Source organism: Hemicordylus capensis, chromosome 1 (genome assembly GCF_027244095.1).
Source record: "Hemicordylus capensis ecotype Gifberg chromosome 1, rHemCap1.1.pri, whole genome shotgun sequence".
NCBI classification, from domain to species: Eukaryota; Metazoa; Chordata; class Lepidosauria; order Squamata; family Cordylidae; genus Hemicordylus; species Hemicordylus capensis.
This window is the reverse complement of record NC_069657.1, coordinates 26,824,357-26,846,841: the sequence shown is the minus strand read 5'-3', so window position 1 is coordinate 26,846,841 and position 22,485 is coordinate 26,824,357. Positions and strand designations below refer to the sequence as shown.

The 22,485-nt window shown below is 41.3% G+C and overlaps 1 protein-coding gene across 19 annotated transcripts in view; it reads right to left on the bottom strand.

Annotated features, from left to right (window-relative positions):
- Window positions 1–1,250: 1,250 nt before the first annotated feature.
- The window catches only part of BCL11B (BCL11 transcription factor B), a 196,143-nt gene continuing 174,908 nt past the window's right edge, over window positions 1,251–22,485 (bottom strand). For 17 of the 19 annotated variants that reach the window (XM_053261170.1, XM_053261244.1, XM_053261180.1 and 14 more), the window contains one exon: window positions 1,251–11,045. In XM_053261170.1, coding sequence (XP_053117145.1) covers window positions 9,034–11,045 — 2,012 coding nt within the window. In that variant the 3' untranslated portion in view covers window positions 1,251–9,033. Of the gene's footprint in view, window positions 11,046–12,915; window positions 13,040–22,485 lie in introns of those variants that run through there. The other 2 variants (XM_053261155.1, XM_053261273.1) reach the window with 2 other exon arrangements.

The window sequence follows — 22,485 nt, the reverse complement described above, 5'->3', positions numbered from 1 at the left end:
GAGCAAGCAGAATAAAACCAGTCATAATAGGTTGCTAAGTGGGAAGATCAATTACTAGGGTGAATGCAGGAAGTTGAGCCTTCTCCCACCCACCAAGAAACAAGACTCTTGGCATGCAATGCTCCATACCAGAGTGGGAGCCCAGAGTGGGAGCCCATGTGAATTAAGAACCCCTGGTCTTAGACATTTTCGTTCTACACATTTTGACATGGTATGCTCCTCCTCTCTGGCAGCTTCCCAATCCTGGTGTCCTTTGCTCTAGGGACCCTTCCTTACCCATTCTACCAGATGCTTTAGCTTATCCATTCCCAGGAGAGCTGCTTTTGCTTACTTCATACACACACACCCCCACTGCGTTCCGATTCACTGTACATGTCAAAAAGTCTACTCCTCATGTTCCAGTAGGTTGCTTCTGTATGCTTTCTCTCTCTCCCCAAATTCAGGCATTATGCAATATGAGTGTACAGATATCTGTTCATCCATATATGTGTTTGTGTGAATGACTGTACCTGTGTTCATTTTAAAAGTGAACCTGGATACAGGTCCTTCAAATGTGTGGTACAGATAGGAAGTGTACTACTGTACCTGCATTCAACATAATATGTGAATGACTGTACCTGTGTACAGATCTGTATCTGTGTCCATGGTACACTAGTTGTACAAGTGCAGAACATAACGTGTGAATGGGCCCTCTCTCTCTCAACTCAACCCACTGCACCTCTAGTCTTATTGCTTGCGCTTCCCTTAAGTCGGTTACCAGAAGTAACTGAAGGGATGTAACAAAAGGTGCCATGCAACCAGGACATGAAGTCCACGAAAACTGGACATGCAATACATAAAGAACTAGACTGATCCCTTGCTGTAGAAGTAATAGCCATACCCGTTAGTATCTACTTGAATCACTTCAGAGCAATGTTCCCATCAGGATAAAGCAGGGACAAGGCTCACTTTCTCTAAGGTGACAAACCTGCATTTTATTCCCATGTGTGCAAAAACAAGGTTAGAAGAAGTGAATGAGTTACAATATGTGGGTCTGCAGGTATGCCCTCATGAGTAAACAGTGCTTTCTCTCTGATGGTCTGGGGCAAAATGTGTTTTATACACAGGTTCCCTATATTTGTGTAGGAACAAGCCCACTATGGTCCTAACTGAGGTGATGTTTTTTAAATAAACAAAATGCCAGTCTTGCCATCCACATTAACTCCGAGTTCTTCCAATTCCAAATAAGCAGTAAAGACAATCTTTGGAGATCAAGTCAAATGTCCAATTTATTTTTTTATAACTTGAAACTGGAACAAACGTTGTTTTGAACGAGCGTACAAATGAAATGGTAGACACATGCTGAACTCAACAATGTGACAGTAAGGGGGAAAAAGAGGCCAAAAGTCTTGTACAGAGAATAAAAGGAACAATAAATATTTCACTAAGTGATATTGAAATGACCTCCTGCCATCTCAACATTTTTATCCATAATAAAAAAAAATGTGCTCCCTTTTTTTTAAAATGGAACACAAATACCAAGCAATAATAAATAGTTCCAAACTTGTAGTAAAAGACAAAACCTCCAAGTAAACAACAAAAGCTCATTCAATAAGTAATAGAAAAAGGTAATAAAAATAGTTTGCCTTGCCAGTACAAATGCAAACAACTGAAATCAACGTTACTTTGCTTTGCAGTTCTAAAATACAAAGAGCACCATAAAATGAGTTTGCCTGTGAAAAACAAAATCTTGGACTGTATTTAATTAGGACTAGGATGAAATGCTGAAGTGTACTTTTCCCTCCCATGTTACATCCCTTAAAAAAGAAAAGACTATCGCTCCAGAAATGCTTCAATTTTTAAATGGAGCAGGACTAGGCTGTATAGAACAATTCTGACTTAACACAGTTAATTTTGCTGATATTAGCACTTCAACAATCATTATGACAGCAGAGATAACTAGGATATGTCTGCCATATTGTGCTTATGGCCTTGTAAAACAGGATTCCTAAAAGCAGGAAGGAAAGAGGGTCATCACAGTTTCACTAAACACAGTGTTTGTGCTTTAGAATGACTTATGTTGGTTACTCAGCAATTCAAGTCACACGATAAGACAGCTGCTGGTGGTTCAAATCTTAGTTCCTTTCTAATGAAAGGGCTTTGTGGTGCTCATACTGCTATATGAAATGTGAATTCATTTTATTGTAGAATTGGTTCTGGATAAGACAGACAGCTAAGGATTAAAATTCTATGCCTGATTTTGACCAAAATGTCCTCACTGGATTCCATGGATTTACTCCAGGTACAGGAAAGCAGAGTTTGCACAATACTGTTGAATACCTCTGTAAGAAGGTGAGACTGCTATTAATTCAGGTTCCCTGGTGTTAATCAAGAATACCTTTAGTGGGTTGCTCCACAGCAGGTCTTAACATAATCTCACCTCAAATTCTTGAGAGGTATAATAAAACCAAGAATAGGGAATGGCTACTTTCCACCTGTCCCCTGACATTGTGATGACTTGATAGACTTGACTTTATACTTTTCCCTCTCTTTGTTGATGCCCTTTTGTTACATACATGTGAATCATTCCCCCCACTGACTCTCTTCTTCTATAAAATGACTACTAGCATTTCATCACCAGTTCTGCCATTTCCCCCTGCCTTGTCCTGTCCAAAATACACGGGTGGGGAGAAGAAGAAGTATCAGTTAACTAAAAGGCACAGAATTTCATCCCAGTCCTTCAGAAGTTTATGGAATGTACAATTAGGAGTCAACAGCAGCAAAGCAGACAAAAAAATATTTTTAAAAAATACACGGACTGGCAAAACTTGTACACGGTCCCATTCTGACAGGAAGTGCGGGGAGTGGGATGTTCCTGGACCAGGTTCACAGTCCAGTTCACAGTTGTACCAACAGAACACTGCCCTTTCTTCTTTCCTCCCCTTTTAAAACTGCTCTATCTGAAGGCATGAAGAGGGTGGGAGAGGAGGTGGTAATGGGCAGGGATCCTGATACAACAAAGCTCCATATAAGGGGGTACTGCAGGGAGTAGAACAGGGGGTTCCCCACCTTGAGTGCCCAACTGTTGTCGGACTAAGCCTACTGTGGCTGGGGATGATGGGCGTTTTAGTCCAACAGCATCTGGGCATCCAGAGTTGAGAACCCCTGGAGTAGAAAACCTCACAGGATCAGGACGGCTCAGGTCTGGATACACATTCCCTAACATGGCGCAGAGAGCACTAAGAGTACCAATCACCCATTTGGTGAGGGGAGGAGGACTGACTACAGGATCCTGCACCCTCAACAGGTGCTCAGTGCTGTCAAAGTTGGCAGTGCTGAGTTTCTCAAGAGAACGTGTGCAGATTTGGAGTCGGGGCTAGGAAGCTAATGTTTGCCAGGAAAAACCCACCTCCCTGTCTCTGTAAAGGGCATCTGTGGAATGTCACGTCAAACGTCTTCACAAAAACTGAATTTCATTTAACAATAACAGGCAACAGCCATCCATCCTAGTTTAACTATACCTGGGAAGGCCTTGATACAAGGGGTCCAGGCAGCTTCAAAGTTATTACTGCCCTGTAGGAACAGCATGGTTTGTTTGTTTTTGTAGGCCATTTCTGACAGAAAAAAATATATATACATACACACAACTAAAACTGTGAACTGAAGACTCAAAGCGAAACAAAACCTGACCCCCCAAAAAATAATAATTACAAATTAATTACTGTTTTGTCTCATTTACTCACAGGTCGTCAAACAACCCTTTTATTTCCCCCCCTTCTTCTGTACAATAAGTCTTGACATACAAATTAATTTTTTTGCACTATTTTATCCTGCCAAATTAAAAAAATATATTATGGCAGCCTGTTTGTTTGTTTTTGTTTTTATTTCCAAATTCACTAACAAAAAAGTACATTAAATCCCTTTAAAAGGACAAGCGTACAGTTAAAAAATTACAAGTTCCAGTAAAAATACAGCAAGTGCCTACATTATATGAATCAACCAATATCAATATCCATTCCAGAATAGGGGGATGGGTGGGGAGGGAGATAAAAATAGGTACAGGTCAGAAATGTGATTTTTTTTTAATCTGCAAAGCAAGAACAATATTAAGCACTTTTTTTCTACATACTTTTTCTACATGGTGTAGCAGTCACCTTTTAATTCCCAAATACAAGTTTCTATACATTTTTCTTGAAATAAAAATTCAACACCCAAGGCAGAAAAAAATTTACTAAAACTCAGACTTTACAGTTACAGTGACAAGAACAAATTTATAGACCCACCATTTAAATTTTACTGCAACATTTTCAAGGAAAAAAGAGAAAAGTTTTTTTTTTCTTTCTGGTTTTGTAAAATGCCCAGGCATTCTCCATTATTACAAATACTGGTCCACTTTTACAGTAATCAAGAAATTTTAATATATATAATATATACTAAAACCCCGTCACCAAAAGAAAACAATATACACATGGCCATTATGGCATTTTTAATAACCTATTAAGCAAACTTTGAAAAAAAAAAAGAGAGATTGCTCAAACACACATACACACAATTTTTTTACCCTTGTATGTATTCAATACTGTAAACGTATTTTAAGACAGAGTGCACTAAATTTAACTTTTAAAAAAATTAGCCGTTGTTCCTGAATTTTTTTTCATTCAATGATAACAACTTGCAATTTGTGTCATTTGAGTTTTAATTCAGCAGTAAATCATTTCCATTCCATTTCCTAAGCAGCGTTGTCCTGAAAAGAAAAAGAAAGGCTGAGAATAATTCAGCAAATGGATGTCCGAAGTTGTGCTGGATATACATCTTCATTTGATTGGGTCTTATGGCATTTTCATGTCCACTATCTTCAACCAGGATTTGTTTTTTAAAGTAAATGTGGCTCTTGTTTTTGTTTGTTTTTACCCTAAAGAACATACTTTTCTTGTTCTACCTTTTTTTTAAAAGTCTTTTCATTTCACAAAAATGTTTGCATTTGTCTCAAGAGACTCAAATAGGAAGATCAGTTTTCAAGGCACTCACATCGAATTGAATGGCAGTAGAAAAACTGTCCAATAAATTATTATTTTTCTTTATAGTGCCAGTATTGTGAATGCCACGCTTAGCAACACTGACACTTAATCTCAGATGTCCCCCTTTAACAGTTTCACCCACCTCTGGGCCAAGCAAAGACAAAGATGCTGTAATTTCTTGTGCAGAAGCCGCTGGTCTTGTATGCAAACAAAAAGGTTTAAAGTGCGGGTCAACAGAATCAAAATGGGTAACTTTTAAATCGTCCAGTCTTGATAGACTAGGTTCTATCAGAGGTTCTCAAACTATACCCTAGAAAGCCTCCTTAGGACACACCTTCCCAATATAAGAAGAGATAAAGAAACATGGGCAATTCAGATGAGAGTGTCTACTCTGATCTGGGAGATTAAAGGAAAAGGAAGGGTTAGAACCATATGGGCCTCATTATTCTCCATGAGGGAGATACATTTGGAAGCCAAAAGCCTATGAAAAATAAAAGTGTCCCACTGATCCACAGCACCCAAAGAACGCCAAGTAAAGAAGCACACCGCTTACATTTCTTGGTCCAACTTATAAAAGCTCAGCTGCAAGATGGGAAAATGTCCAGGGAGGAACTTATATTTCCCCCATTCCTCCTTTGGGATGATGGTCTCAGACTTGGAAAAACCATGATATTAAATATTAGGGAACCAGAACAAGGTTCCATGATATTAAATTATGATAAAAACCATGATATTTCATAATAAGAAACCAGAGCAGAATGTTTTGCCGAGATAAGGGCCTATTCTTTTTCCAAACAATGCCATAAACTGAAGATCTGCAAATTCTTTTCAGTGGACAACATCCTAATGCTGCATTTGTCAAAGGACTTTGCACTGCTGCAAGACTGTTGCCCTAGCTAGTTGCACTAAGTTCAGAGCTTCCATTCAATGTGCGCAACCTGTGGCATGTCTTATATATTTTGCAGGGAACTTTTGCACAAGTGTGCAATTCTGAGCATCCCCCAGTTATGTGATCTTCTTGCACTAGTGCAAATTTATTCATTGCACAAGCACAGCATTAATCAAAACTAACCATTATTTCCTCTAAAGTATAGAATGCAAAGCATTGCCAAAAACACACAAAGAATCATTCAAAAGGGACTTGTGGCACTCTGGTGAAGGAGTGTCTGTTGTATTCTACTGGTTGCAATCTTATAAGGATAAGAAAATTTAATTTAATATAAATAAGGGGCATCTGGTAACCCTCAACAATGCATGAAATGTGGCAGGTGGTTTTTAAATAGAACAGAAATGCATGTGGGAAAACGAATTCAATTAGAAATGGGAATATGCTAGATTTACAGAAATCCAAAGAAAATTCATTTAGAACTTTAAAGTTCGGAATTAACATTAATTCAAGAAATGATGAACTTAACCACTTAAAACTTTGTGTTAGGGGACTCTAATCCAGCAATTTCAAGTGACTTTTCATATCAGCATCTTGTTTAAGACTATGATCTTAAACAAATACTTATCAATTATTTTAACTGCAGTATTCTAAAAAAGATTGACCTGTGGATTTTGGCCAATTTTCTTTGCAATAACCAACTGTGCATTATATGAGACAATACTGTGCACTAATATGAGACAACCTCTGCTAACTTGGCAAAGTGGCACCTTTTAAAGCGGTGGCTGGCTCTCTTATATGAGCAGGAGGTAAGCAACTGTCCCTATTCAGCTCAGCAATGCATCTCTTGAGTGGCTGCTGCTGCTGTTTCCTGTGTTTTGTTTTGTTCTGTTTAGAATGTGAGCCCGTTTTGGGACAGGGAACAATTTTTCTCATACCTTTTGCTATGTCAGCTGCTTTGAGAACATCCTGGTTGAAAAGGAGTATATAAAATATCATTAATAATATTTTCATTTCACGGGCCCATAGGATCTATCTCAGCACTTTGCCCATGCATAATTGCTGTAACTATCGCTTTAGAAATAGTACAATTTAAACAAATGGTATGTAATGGTATGTATCAAAGACTAAGGCTTGGTTTACAGCTGCGAAATAAGAAAATGACCTAGAAAATGGCCCAGTATTATATATTATATATTGAGGAGGAGAGCTGGTCTTCCAGTAGCAAGCATGAATTGTCTCCTTTGCTAGGCAAGCTTTGCCCTGGTTTGCACTTGGATGGGTGCTTACATGTAAGAGCTGTCTGTTGTAAGATATTCCCCTTAGGGGATGGGGCCATGGCTCTGTGAAAGAGCATCTGCCTTGCATGCAGAAGATCCCAGATTCAATCTCTGACATCTCCAGGTAGGGCTGGGAGAAATTTCTGCCTAAAAGCTTAGAGAGCTGCTGCCAGTCAGTGTCAACAATACGGAGCTAGATGGGCAGTGGTGGTCCCAGAACAAAAATCTAGAGGGGGCAGAGAAGCAGCAAAGTGCATTTATGGGTGGGTGAGCTGTGCTCCACGTATTAGATTTCTGAAACAGAAACAGGGGGCAGGTGGGGGGGACTAATTGTTGGCGGGGGGGCACTTGCCCCCCTTGCCCGCTCTCTGGAGCCGCCCTTGCCAATGGGTCTGACTCAGTATACAGCACCTCCCTATGTTCCTAATCTAGTATATGCAAACACAGGAGGAGCAGATCTTTTAGCCCATCCACATTCCTCTCTGTTCAAAACTCTGCTGTTCATCAACATTATGTGTTGGCTTTGCCGTGCTCTATTCTCTCTTATGACATTATAAGATGGCAGCTGCCACAATATATATTTGCATCAGACAAACCAAAGAAAATATGCTTTTCCCTCAAAGCTAATGTTCTAGTCATAGGGAAATTATGCACACTTAATCTGATTGGCTGAATTTGTTTTATTAATTGGTGATTAGTTCAAAACAAAATTTAAAACAAAATGTGCATGTGTGCTACCTTTTACTAGACAAACTAATGTTCAGTATAGAACATGAGTTGCTCCAATAAAGGGCATCACTGCATTTGCTGTGGGATAGTCAGTTATAGCAGTTTCACATATTCCGGTTATCAAGTAATAACTACAGCTGTCATATGCATAATGTTTTATGTGAAGAAATAAGTGATATCTGTGTGAAAAACAATAAACAATGTTTCCTTTATGTCTGTTTCCAAAAACCTGTGTGTGTGGCTGTCAGGGCTCTCAAATTCTATTTAACAATCCTAGAGAAATGGCAGAAAGGTGAAAAATATGCCATTAGTAATCAGAATAAATTCCCCAATAATAATTCACAATTCTTGCTATTGCTTTTATGAATATAGCTGCCTTTAGAAAACACCTGTGCCCATGTCGCTTTACTTTCTCTTAACTTATCTATTGTAAAAAAAATTTTTTTAAAGGCCTCTATTTTAGTGGCATTATCAGTGCTACATATTAGATCCAAATCCAAAAGAAAGTGCTACAATTTTTACGATTGTTATCCGCGGTACTATTCAACTTTCCTAATTTCCAAATGACTTTTTCTTTAAAAGAAAAAAGAAAAAAGGACAAGGACAAGGAAAAAAAGAGAAGAAAATTGTTACTTAAAAAGTTGGCTTCTTCACAAGAAATTACACATGCTTAGCATAAGAGTCAACAAAGCAGCGGCCCTTGAAAAATTATAATTTAAATTGATATGCATCTCCCCCTGTAATGCAAATAATCTCAGGTTACTACTGGGGAAAATTAGAATGGAATACCCAACAAAAATTTAAAGGAAATCTAAAACGGGGGGGGGGATGTCTTTTTAAAAAAAAAAAAAAGAGTACCTGCACATGCCAAAAAGAAAGAAAGAAATACAAAACAACCCAATAAATACAGAAATTATTGCACAGTTAAAAGGCTTCACAATTTTACTGCCTTAACCAATCCTCAGGTTTAATAGAACTTTGTAGACACAGGTTATATTTAAGTGCCAAATTCTGGCACCTGCCATAGTTATGCTAAATTATGTTTATGGAGGCAAGTTAGGTCAGCTTTTCTCAGTTGGCAATAGTTAAACTGTACAACTTAAATGTTACCTAGACCCCTGATTTAAACCCAGTGGGGGCCTTAGCTTCTTTCTGCCTGCTCAATTTTGACATCATTTGTCAGCAAGTGTTCGCCATGCCACTTTTTCATGTGTTTCTCCAGAGTGCTGTAAACACTGAAGGGCATCTGGCAAATGTCGCAGCGGTAGACCTCCTTCCCTATCTGGCCATGCGTTTTCATATGACGTGTCAGCTTACTGCTCTGGGCACATGCATAGTTGCAGAGCTCACATTTGTAAGGCCGCTCTCCCGTGTGGCTCCGGCGATGCACCGTTAAGTTGCTGCAGTTCTTAAAGACCTTGCCACAGTACTCGCATGTATCGCTCCGCCGTCCTTCCTTTGAACTGGGTCGACCGGGGCCAGGTCCACTGATGTGGGGCGTGCTGCCTCCGCTCGCCGTCCCGCTGCGCCCTGAGAGACCGCCATCCAGCATATCGCCTGGTGGAGTGGAGAAACGCAGGCTTCCGTTCTCTGAGGAATGCTCAGAAGACGTTGCAAAGGGGGATTGTCGGGAGTCTGTGAATCCTAGAAATGGATCCTTCATGAAGTGCCTTGATGCTGCATATCCTACCAGCCACTGTGAGTAAACATTTTCGGAAGGTATTATTGTTGCTGGTGGTAAGTCCAAATCTTTTTCTATCTTTATTCTTTTCGATGAATTATTTAAACTGGGGCTTGTGATAGGGGTTGGCTTGCGAGGGAACAGGCCTGGGAAGGGTTCACCTGGCCCAAAGTTCCTCCCATTGACCGTCCCTTCCTCTGTGCGGTCAAGTTCTCCAGCAACTGAATCTTCATCACCTGTGTCTCTCTGACAAAGGTCCCGAGGACAGAGATCTCGCTGGTCAGAAGACCTTTTCATGAAGCCACTTCTCTTCTGTTTTTCAGCCAGCATGTCATTGTATTGCTGGATGGTACCGAGGCTTACATTCTCTATCACCTTTCCTAGGACAAGGGACTTTTCATCTGGCAGTGATTTGGAGCCATTCTCTCGGTTACGGCTTAGCTCTGAGTCCATGCTGAAGCTTGACTCGGGCCGACTTTCATTTTCCAGCTCCTCTTCCTCCTCTTCCTCCTCCTCCTCTTCTTCATTGTCATGGCCAAGGGAAGGATCGCTCTCGTTCCTGAAGTCTGCCTCACTAGACTTTAATCCCTCTCCAGTGAGCTCACTTGTGCCAGGCTCGGGGGAGCTTGTGGCAGAGAGGCCATCGTCTGACCTCCCTGTCATGGACCCAGCTTTGTGCATATGTGTTTTCATATGGCGTTTTAGCTTGCTGGCTTGAGAACAAGCGTGGTCACAGAGCTGGCATTTATAGGGCTTCTCTCCTGTGTGACTGCGCCTGTGGACAATGAGATTGCTCTGGAACTTGAATGTTTTGCCACAAAATTCACAGGACTTACTTTTAGACTGAGGCTGGGGAGGCGTAGTGCTGCTTGGGGGCATGGGTGGCAATGGCGGGGTGCTCAAAAAAGGAGATTTAGGGCTTGGTTGGAAAGGATTCAACAAGCGATGCATAGGGTTGTTGCGATTGGGAGAGACTGGCGGCGGGGTGGAGTTGTTCCCTGCCAGTTCTCGAAGCCTTCTGGAGAAATCCATCGCTGGCGACTCAATTGCCATGGGGTTTAAACGCATGACTCTGTCAAAGGCACTGGGATGCTGGGCAACTAACCCCATTTCTTCGGCACTAAGGCGATGCGGATCCAGATGATGACGAGGTGGCGGGCTGAAGAGGGGAGGCGTGTTGGGGAGCCGACCTTCACCAAAGCCAGGGTGATCACGCAGGATGGGACCTGTCATTCGCAAGAGGCTAAAAGGGTTGTTGTCGCCAAGGAAATTCATCAGCGGGGACTGTGCAACAGTCTCAGGTCCCAGAGGAGGAGGGATGGTGATGCGTGGAGTAAGGGAGCTATTTGAAGGGCTTGTTTCCAGGTAGATGCGGAATCCATGTGTGTTCTGGGCATGCTGAAGCAAGAACCAAGCACTATTAAAAGGCTGCTTGCATGTTGTGCAAATATAGCTTGAAGGCTCATCTTTACCTATGGAGGGAAAAGAAAGAGAGAAAGAAAGAATGATCAGAAAAGCAATACAAAGCTTCTAAAAGATTTATTACACAGAGTTTTTAAAAAAAAACTAAAGAAAAGAATTTTCCCTATCCACTCATAATTTGTTTATGGTATAGTAAATAAATCAATTATAGTTTGCTCGAGTCAAACAATTCTGTTCAAATAGGTGAGGAAGAGCCCCTGCATTTCAAAGTTATCTATTTAAATCTCTGTTCAGTCATAAAGCTAACTGGACAACCTTGGACCAGTTACCATCTTTCATCCCAACCTACCTCATAATGTTGCTGTGAAGTGTGTGTGTGTGTGTGTGCACGCGCGCGCATGTGCACGCACATGCTAGAGTGTCCACATATGCCTCCCAGAACTTTTTGGAGGAAGCACAGGATAAAAATATAGAGCTGGACCCAAAACTCCTACTCGAGTCATGGACGACGTTTCCACTCATTAAAGAGAAGTTCTGCTTGAGGAAAGGGTTATTCAGTAAGTGAAACTCCGTTTCCATTCAGGGATTGAAAACTTTGATCTATCCATATTCTATAAATGGAAGTGCTTTTCTGAGATACTAATGTTTGAATGAACTTACGGTTTAATAAACAGAAGGTACCATCCATTCCCTATTACTGTTATACCCCACAACCAAAAGAGCTGCCAAAGTAAACAGGTGTGCCCTTAAACCTAAGTTGAATGATTAAAACTGTGTCCCCACCAATTAAAATGAGTCCCTACTGATGTGTTTTAATTAAATTATTGTTTAAAATACCTATATTCCAGTCTTCAACAACAAAGAGTTCTCAAAGTGTAGAACTCATCAGATTGCATCAGAAGCCCAACCTAATTTTAGAAAATGCGCTCTGTGAAGAAACATTCAGCCACTGTGTTTATCAAAAACTCCAAACATGACAGGATGCAACGTTATCATCAGAGTACAAAAGCCATCTGAGTAGTTGAATGTCATCGTTAACAACTACTGAGGTCACATTCGAATCGGGTTCCATGTTGAAATACCATAGCCCATCATTTAATACAGAAAAACTAGAACTGTTGACTGTCTTGCTTGTCTTTCTAAACTCACTCTCACTTCCTCTTCTCTGCTACTGAATGAAAGATTTTTTTTAAAGCATTCCTATAGACCTGCTTCAGATTTACACAAAAGGCAGATGTAGGCAAGATGCAGCTACACTCATGGTTTTGCTCTCTATAAAAATTCCACCCCTGGCCACAATGCAAACATGTTATCTTCTTCTGAAATGTGATTTGTTCCACTGTGAGTCTCAAATCCCGGCAACTTTCTGGATAAAGCTAAAATCAACTTTTTTTTAAAAAATCACATTCCACCTCCAAAGTAGCCTGTTTTACACAGGCCAAATATAGTAACTCATTTCTGGATATTTTGTATTTGATATATTTTCATAGCAGTGAGTATAAAATCAGTGCTGTATTGCAGTCATAGCTTGTATAATGTACTCTATAACTAAACAGATCAAATCCCCAATCTTCAAATCAAGGAGCTCTTCCACTTTGGGTATGGCTGGGATTTGCCATTATGCTAAACAAGCTACAGAAGAAGGGTGCAAAATCCAACTGTGGCACACTTATCTAGGAGTTGCACAAAAAGGAGATTGGGCCATTCTGCTTTCATTGTACTGTACTCCTTTAAAACTGCTGGCAAGTGATAACTGCAGTCATTGTTCTCTCATCACAAGACAAGGGTACAATGGGAGCCCTGATGAAAAAATATTTTAATTACTAGTACCACAGCTAAGAGAAATATCAGAAGAATGTCTTGTACAGTCTTTCAGAGGTACAACCAAGGCCCATCTTAGGCACTACAGTATCAGCGTACCTCCCATCATGGGGTTCCTATTGTGGCTCTTCCTCACCATCCCGACAACTTGCTTTCCTCTACTCCACCTGGCAGCAGCAGAAGCAGTTATTCCTCCTCACCGTTGCCATCTTTTCCTTCCTGCTTGGTTCATTAAGGAGTCATAATGAAGAAAGGGAAATCTCTTAGTCCAGTGGTTCCCAAACTGGGAGCCTCCAGATGTTGATGAACTACAGCTCCCAGCATCCCCAGCTACAATGTATTATGGCTGGGGCTGATGGGAGTTGTAGTTCAGCAACATCTGGAGGCTCCCAGTTCAGGAACCACTGTCTTAGTCCCTTTCTTCCTGACTTGTGTTCATGTGGGAGCATGTCCACAAAGGTGAATCAAAATGTCAGCATTCAGCAGCAAACAAGGGCACTCTACTGGGGCATGAACCCTGGCAGATATCCAACCTTGTGGACCACTGATTCAGCCCTGAATACAAGATGGAATGAATGGGAGTTGTGTGCTTGAATGACAAAGAAGGTTACGAGGCTGGAATGAGCGAAGAGTGGCAGATATAGTTTTCAAAGCAAGTCCAGTATCAATGAGCCAACAGTCACAATTTCCCCCTTCACAGTGATAGGATTTAAGATTTAACACATCTTGCTGGAGGGAAGGATGTAGTGTAACTGTTTCTCCTAAGCACTAAATATTGCCCTAGAAGATCAAGAGATACAATTAAATGTTTCTAGCAGAAATTCACCAGTATAAACCGAGATGCTACACATAAGAAGCATCTCTTAATATCAACAAGCAATTGAAGCATTTGGGCGGGAAGCGTGTGTATGTTTCATGTCAGCTCTAAAGATGAATCTACAGACACTGTTCCCATTATTACTTCCAATTGTTAAATTTTTCTCTTTCTTGAGAGTAAATGTGACAAAAAGTCTAGGCCTTTAATGTTTCTTAAATAAAACTATGTGTAGTATAAAAAGTGACAGAAACCACTGAGGCAGGAACAAATATATAGCATATTCTGTCAAAAGCTTTTTTTTAACAATATGTTTTACCTCAGCTCACCCTTGAATGGACTTTAATAAAGCCCTTTTCTGAAGTATGATCTAATGGCAACTGAAGAGCAGAATCTTACAAGGTCATATAGCTTCAAATTTACAGTGCTCAGTACCCTTTGCCACTGTTTTATCCACACTAATCAACTGATTGATTACCCACAGATGATCAAGTCTCCCATCTTTAAAGTCACAGTGCAAATTTTAGTGCAGAATTTCTATTTATCTGTTTTCCCTCAGTAGAAACTGGCTCACCTAATAAAGAAATCACACACACACACATTTTTAGCCTTTAACAGGCAAGAGTTTTACCTCAGGAAAAGGAGATCACTACAACTGTATAATGTGCTAAGCTGAAGGCTAAGGCCATTTTAATGGCTGGGGTCCCCCCCACCCCCCGCCACCAAAAACTTTTAAAAAAAACCTAGCCTAAAAATGGCAGCCAGCTAACCACGGGCATTTGTCTCAAGAAGCTGAGATGCTTTGTTTTTATACTTTACATTAAAAATATTTCACCTTTGTGAAATGTAAGCAAAAGACTGAATCCATTTCATTCCTGCTTTCCCATTCCTTTTCAAAACCAACTTATTAGTGTGTATTACCGCCATAAGATACTGATATGACAAGTTATTGGTCATAACAGTAGCAGTTCTTTTCTTTGTTTTTCTTTCATTTCGCTTTCATGCCCCTAAACTCTTCTGTTTGGCAGTCGCCCTGTTCACAATGGCACAATTGACTATAGGCTACTCAGCTACCATGGCTCTGACAGATTCTTTTCCCTCCCTCTCTTCTTCTCCCCGCTTCGCTTTCACGGCCCTCAAAGGCTCTCCCTAGACTCCCCTTTATTTTATTTTATTTTATTTTAAACTTAAATAAATAATAATAATAAAATGTTCATTTCCATATTATCACTTCATGGTTATCTTGCCTCGAAGTTGCCCTGAGCAGTGCGGATGCTCACTTTTAAGAACAAAACAATGCCAAAATGTCTTTGAAAACCCACTATGAACATTTTTATATGCTTGGTAAGTATTTTAAACATGCCAGGAATGGTCAGACGATACTAGAAAGTGATCCCTATAGTTATAGCAGAGTGCCTACTTTGGAAGACACTTTGCTATAGTAGTTTTGATATACAGCTACCTTGCTCAGGATAGCTTTGCAGTGGGGAAAAGTGGACATGTGGGTCAGTTGTGCTTCCTATTGTCGTGCTTCCTGTATTAATCCGCAGTGGAAACTTGCAGTCCAGACGCAGTACTGGAGTTCAAGCATCTACATCGGGAGAACTGTGGCAGTTCCCCTTCAACATCTAACAGTGGAATCATGAAAAGCGGAAGTGTGAATCACTACTACTTCCTTCCCTTCCCTATCAGTTTTTGCAATGGGCAAAGCTGTTATTAGTCCTTTGCCTCCAGTGGTGAAGTCTGTCCAAATTACCTCTATGCAACGGTTACACTATTAATTGCACAGCCGCACAGTTGTACAGCTTCATCTTTTTTTCCTAATAAATGTTTTACAGTTAAATAGTTTCATGATAAGAAGTGTCTGCAGTCTTACTCATAAACTGAATGGTTCCTCTCCTTACCCCGCCCACACTGACACAATATGATAAACTGCACAATACAGTCCTAATCACAATATATAACGGTATGAAACACATTCTCTTCTAGTACTAGTAGTATCTAATGATTCAGAGTGACGGAATCATACAGACATTGTAATATATGGTTGGTCTAACAGTCTACAATGGGATTTTTTTCACCAGGTCCTGGGTTTTTTAAAAAATACTATAATGAATCAGATCAGAATGTGGTTGGAACACCAGACAAGAACATGGATGGAAGTCAGACAGAGGACTAAATGGTACACATCTTGGGGGGCAGATTTTGCCCAGGAGCCACCAGTTACTTGGTTTGAGGAGGAGAGCTGGCCTTGTGGTAGCAAACATCATTTGTCTCCTTTGTTAAGCAGCAGCCACCCTGGTTTGCATTTGGATGGGTGACTACATGTGAGCACTGTCTGCTGTAAGGTGTTCCCCTTAGGGGATGAGGCCATAGCTCAGTGGAAGAGCATCTGCTTGCACACAGAAGGTCCCACAGGTAGGGATGTGCACGAACCAGTTCGTGCACATCCGGGAAGCAGGGATTTTGCACATCCAGGAGGCGGGGGTGGTGGTCTTTAAGACACAGGTAGGGTGCTCTTACCTCCCCCGTTGCATTTCCTCTTTATTGGAAGTGCATGCGCATCGGGCACTTCTGGTGTGACACTGACCGGGGCTGCAAGGAGGTACACTGCAGCCCCACGCCAGCAATTTTGGGAAGAGCACCGGTGGGGGAAATGTAGTGGGGGAGGTAAGAGCACCCTCCCTGACCCTTAAAGAAACCCCCTGCCTCCGAACCGACTCGAACGCCAGATATCTGAACCAGTTCAGCAGTCCGTAAAAGGGCCGCCAAACTGGTTTGTGCACATCCCTGGTCCCAGGTTCAATCCCTGGCATTTTCAGGGAGGGATGGGAAAGCTGCCTGAAACCTTGGAGAGCTTCTGCCAATCAGTGTGGGAAATACTGAGCTAGATAGACCAATGATCTGATTTGGTATGAAGCAGCTTCCTATGTTCCTACTTATCACAGTAAGGGGTAGTGACTCCTGTAGGTCACCCCCTTACCCAAGCCTTTCCACACAATCCATTTTTGCTACATAACAGGTGTTGATAACCTATTCCAGCAAGACTTCCAATAAACCAATCTTGCTCAATCAAACAAAGAACCCCTGGGTATCTGTGGCTTGAACATAGGCAAGTAATTACCGACTGTGCATTTGCTCAACACACCTGCCTATTCTGATGATAGATTTCCCCCCTTAAAAATAAATAATTGTTCTCTCCCTTGCTCTGTAATTTAAACATTTATGTTTAAAATGTGCATTTTAAAAAAAGAAGAAGATGTAAAGCATAGCTGAAGTTAACACTCCCACACACAGCACGGGATCTCACTGTGGCTTTATTCAGGGTTTGAAGCAGTTTTTGCACTGGGCACTCACCAATGAAGGCAGGGTGGATTCCAGTCCTCAGAGCCAATGCCAGTGGCTGACAGTCTGATTAAATTACTCAAGGGATGTCCTACTGAAATTAAGTAGTCCTTTAGAATAACTCCTAAGTAACACTATTGAGCTTAGTCAGGATGCCTGTCAGTGTCTTTTTTCACTGAGCAGTGACCACCAGTTGCTGCTTTATTCTGGTTGGGTTCTGGCCTATGCTTATCCATGCCTGCCCCCCATGTATGACTGCATGCGCGCGCGCACGCACACACACACACACACACCCTTCATGCTCTCCCAGACCTTTTGTACAGATAAAAGTAAGCTGTGTGGAAAGATGTCTAGTGCAAGTGGCCTCCTGCTCACACAAGATGTCATCCAGATTTCCACCAATCCCTCCCTGTTGCAGACACCCTCCTGCCCCTAAACTATTTTGTCAGTCCTACACTATTCCGTCCTACACTATTTTGACAGTCCCCTGATGCTCAAGAGCAGATTTGTACATTGCTGATATGTGGAGGAGAAGGCATGAGCTTTGGATATTATATATATATACACACTAGCTGACCTGGCACAAAGCATCTGTGCCCCTAGTTTTCCCTGTCTCCCCCCCACATTCCCCATCCCTTCAGTCCCAATTCATTCTCCACTCCCCTTCATCCCCGGCCGCCACTTCCTCTCAGCAACTGGCCCACCAGCCTGGCTGCTGCTTCCTCTTGCTGGGCAGTGCTTCCTCTTGCCGCCTGGAGGCTGGTGGTGCAACTTCCTTTCGCTGGCCGCTCATTTTCCTCTCCCCTTCCCCTCACTTGCAAAATCTCACGAGAGCTGCCACGCATGGGATTAGCCACAGGTATGTTTTAGTGAATCATAGATATAGATAGGGAGAAGAATGCATGTTCTTTGCTTCACTGCAGGTAGAGAGGGAATGGTTGTGGATCAGCATAGAGCATACACATTCAGGAGCACTGTCAGTGTGGGGTCCTAATGTGCTGTAACTTCCTGCTTTCTTGCATCTAGAGATAAACCTTTAACAGGAGCTGATTAAAGTCCCTATGCAGATGTACCCCAGACTAGCAAGTATAATAGGATCCATTAAAACCATCACCTCCCCCCCCTTTTTTTTGGGGGGGAGACTGTAATGCACAATGGCAAAGGTACTGTGGGGAAGCTGGATAAGAGTGACTACCCCAATATAATCTGGCAATCGTGTCACTGATTTAAGACAGGCAATTTTATTGTCTACACTTTTGCTTTAGTATAAGTATAAGCCTCAAATAAGGCTTTCGATGTTTAATACAGAGCTGCACAATTCAAATGCCCTAGTGGGCCAGAACCATCCACAACTTGGTGTGCAGGGGCTGAGATAAATTCTTCCCACATGATTACATTAAAATTAAAAATATTATTAGTTACTTGTGGATCTAGTCCGCCCGTCAATGGACCCATCATTTTAACCAAGGATAGTGGCCAGAAAATAGATCCTGTCCCTGCTCAATCAATGAGGGCCCTGGAGTGCACGCCAGCCACAAACAAATGCCAAGTCCTCTCCCTAAATTGTCATTGCTTTCAGGCTACAATCCTAGGCATGCTTACATTGGAGTAAACCTCACTGGGTACACCATGGAACATATTTCTGAGAAAACATGCATAGGATGGCACCGTAAGGCAGTTCCTAACTCCTGTGTTGCTGCAGGATATCCGGGGGCCAGTAACATAGTCCCTAAGGGCTGAATCCGGCCCCTGGGCCTTAAGTTGTACAAGCCTGGTTTAATAGATATAAAACCAGGTCACTAGCTTCTTATATTCTTCCTAAATCATTTTTCTCCTTTATTCTAGTGTATGCAAATTAGCAATGGGTGGAAGGAACTAGTAGTAAGCTACTCACAGGTATACTATTACTCCCCCTGTCTTCCCTGGGCCACACCTGGAGGGTATATAGCAAAGTCCTTTCTTAAAGCTCTCTTATATAAAGCATGCAGGTTCATTTTACCAAGCTACAACAGAGGCAATAAAAACAATGGATTTTAATGCAGCTTCAGAGCAGCTTTAGGAATTCAGGGAAATAGCAATTTGCAACATTTTAAAACAAGTCCATTATTATTATTATTATTATTATTATTATTATTATTATTAACAACAACACTCAGGAGCAGACATGCATCAGCTTCTTCCATAGCTACCAATATATAGCTATGCATATATATGCATTTAAATAATTGTTCCCATTTATGGTTTTATTCTAATACTCCCAATAATGGTAGTATAGATGCTCAATAAAAACCACATCTTTAATTGAATTGTTATTAAATTAAAATGCTTTAATGGAAAACACCAGTTTAACTAGTCTTCTCATTAGACCAGTAGATATTAAAAAGAAGGGAATTAAACCATGTAAAGGTTCTGTGTTTCTTGCTGAATAGAAACTAAGGAAATTTTTGCATTTGCCTGGCAAAAGCTTCTGGAAACATAATCACCAATATCCAACAAACACTTCTTCACTTACAGAATTTTGCAGCATTTGCTCTGAAGTATTAGAAATTTCACCACAGAACATGAGATCCACAAGCCACTTAAGCTTCAAAGGTCAGGATTTAAACTTAATTTTGGCCGGCTGACACGCCCATATTTATCAACTGATAATGTCAACTGTTGCGCAAGAACTTGGGTTGTGTTAAATGGGTATCAAAGATGAAATTATTGTTAGTGTTCTCAGGCTGCAATCCAGTGATTTCCTCTTGTCCTTCAAATCCAGCACAAGACAGATTCTTTTCAGCCATGCCATGTAATCTCATGGTTGCAAATGTAGTCATATTAAAGCAGCTTGAGAGAAATATACCAGTTAAGCATGGTAAGGCGGCTCTGTCCTAAAGAAGTCCCAAAATGGGATAATATAGCAAATGCTTTAAATAAAGGTAAAATACAAGAACTTAAACTAGGGATAGCCTGCTCTTGTAGCAGCAGCAAAGGCCTCTCTTTCGGCTCCCTTACTTGAGTTGAGGAGAGCAGAGCTGGTCTTATGGTAGCAAGCATGACTTGTCCACATAGCTAAGCAGGGTCTGCCCTGGTTGCATCTGAATGGGAGACTTGATGTGTGAGCACTGCTAGATATTCCCCTCAGGGGGTGAAGCCGCACTGGGAAGAGCAGAAGGTTTCAAGTTCCCTGGCTTCTCCGAGATAGGGCTGAGAGAGATTCCTGCCTGTAACCTTGGAGAAGCTACTGCCAGTCTGTGAAGATAAATACTGAGCTAGATAGACCAATGGTCTGACTCAGTATATGGCAGTTTCCTACGTTCCTATGAGTTATCTAGATCAGGGATTCTCAACGTTGGGTCCCCAGATGTTATTGGACTTCAACTCCCATAATCCCCAACCAAAGGCCACTGGGGCTGGGAATTATGGGAGTTCAATAACATCTTGGGATCCAACGTTGAGAATCCCTGATCTAGAGTGATCTGCTCTGCAAACATTTTGCTGAGGTGCACCTTTAACACTCCTGATCAGTGGTGGCTAAAAGCCTCTGTACATCTGAGGCAGGGTGCCAAATGCCACCCCCCCCCCCTTGTCTGCACCCTCCTCTCTTTCTTCCCTCCTTTTTTTAAAAGCAGAAGACATAAGGGAATTTTACCATCTTACTGGTGTCCCAGTAATATGTCACCAGAGTCGACTGACTCACTTTGCCTCACTGAAGGGCTGCCCTTGCTCCTGAAAACAGCTTTTGGTCCACTATGGGTTTTGGAGAAGGACTGATATGCACAGGGCTACTTTTGGGAATCCTGATTTTTTTTGGGGGGTGGGTGGGTTGCAGCTCTATGATTCTAAATAATACGCACTGGAAATGCCACTAGCCAACTGCTGCATCAACAGAAGATCCCAGTACATGATGCTACACTGGTACTCACAAGACTTTGGTCTGATCCAATGTCAAAAGCAATGATTTGTTCTTATACTCTTAACAGATTTGGAAGGAGTGCAGAAAATGAAGCAAAATCAATCAGTATAGGTGGAGGCTAGAGAAGGGATGAGCCCTCAGAATGTAATGACATAGTTGTCAATGTTTCTCAGACACATCCAAGCTTTGAGTGGGGCAGTGCCTTACCCAATAGCATTGGAGGTATCCCTCTGCAAGATACAACATTCAGTCAAAAGAAATAATACTATGACCTTCCCTTCAAACTGCTGGAAAACATTAAAACATTGGTCAGTTATTTTCTGCCCCATGGCTCACAACAGTCGGTCCCTATATTTTTGTTCTAAGCCAAACTGAGATCCCACTGAAGTCCTTAGAAGAAATGACATAACATTATGGGCAGCAGAGTAAATGGAAGTCTTTATTATTGACTAAAGCAGGCAGTGGCTCCAAACCAGCAGCAGCCAGACAGGCACCAGGCTGGAGTACCTGCATATTTTCACTTCTTAACGAACAATATAAATACTGTATATTATTGTGGAAATTTGGGGAAATTTACAAGGCATGGACATTCAGTTCAATACCAAAAAAGACTCCAATGATATGATAGTAATCTGCAATATAACAAAACCATACACCATACATTTAAAAAAGCACCTAGCACACTTTTTAAATGTATGGTGTATAGTTTTATTAGTATAGTAAACATTACTATCATATTATTGGAGTCTTTTTGGTATTGTGGTAGATTGTTGAATCCAAATAAGGTTCTTGTGTTTTTGCATGGAAATTCAGTTTGTTAGGCCAGGCTGAGCCTTGGGATGCCTATGGTGCTGTTTCTTCAGACATCGTTAGGAATGGATTTCATGGGTATTGAGAACAATCAGGCAGGTACAGCATACAGAATGTAAGCAAATATGTATGTAATGGATCACTGATCCCAACGATGCCAGTGTAAATATGATGCCATTCCATTAAATTCAATCCTACACCTTAGTGGAGGAAATCAGGTTGAGTTACATCAGAATTAAGGAATGTGTTGTATGTACAATAAAATATCAACTGACACACAATTTAGGGCTAATGAATTTCCACTAACATTTTGTTTAAAAGGGGGGGGGGAACGGTTAACCATTGCCAGTCGCTAGCTCATGAGACCAAGCTCCCCACTACTGGGGATTGAATCACCCTCATGGAATTCTGCTAGCCACCATGGGAAATCCACACCATCTCCCTTTAGACATTTTGCCACTGCACAGGAGCGATTCACAGATAGGTTGCTTATGTTCAAAGTAGCTCCTGTGCAGTTTTGACAACATCAAAATTGTACTATTGCTGGGGGGAGGGGGGAGGAAAGGCTGAATCACTGTGCCAAGATACTGACTCACTATCAACTATCACTATCAAGATACTATCAACTATCACTATCAAGATACTGACTCACTATCAACAGCACTACACAAATAATACAAAATGCAAAAATAATTTTTGAGCACCTTGGAGAAAGAGCGGGATCTAAATGTAAATGAATGAATGAATGAATGAATGAATGAAATTGATGTTAATTCATCTTGTAGAAAGTGTATGGAAACTC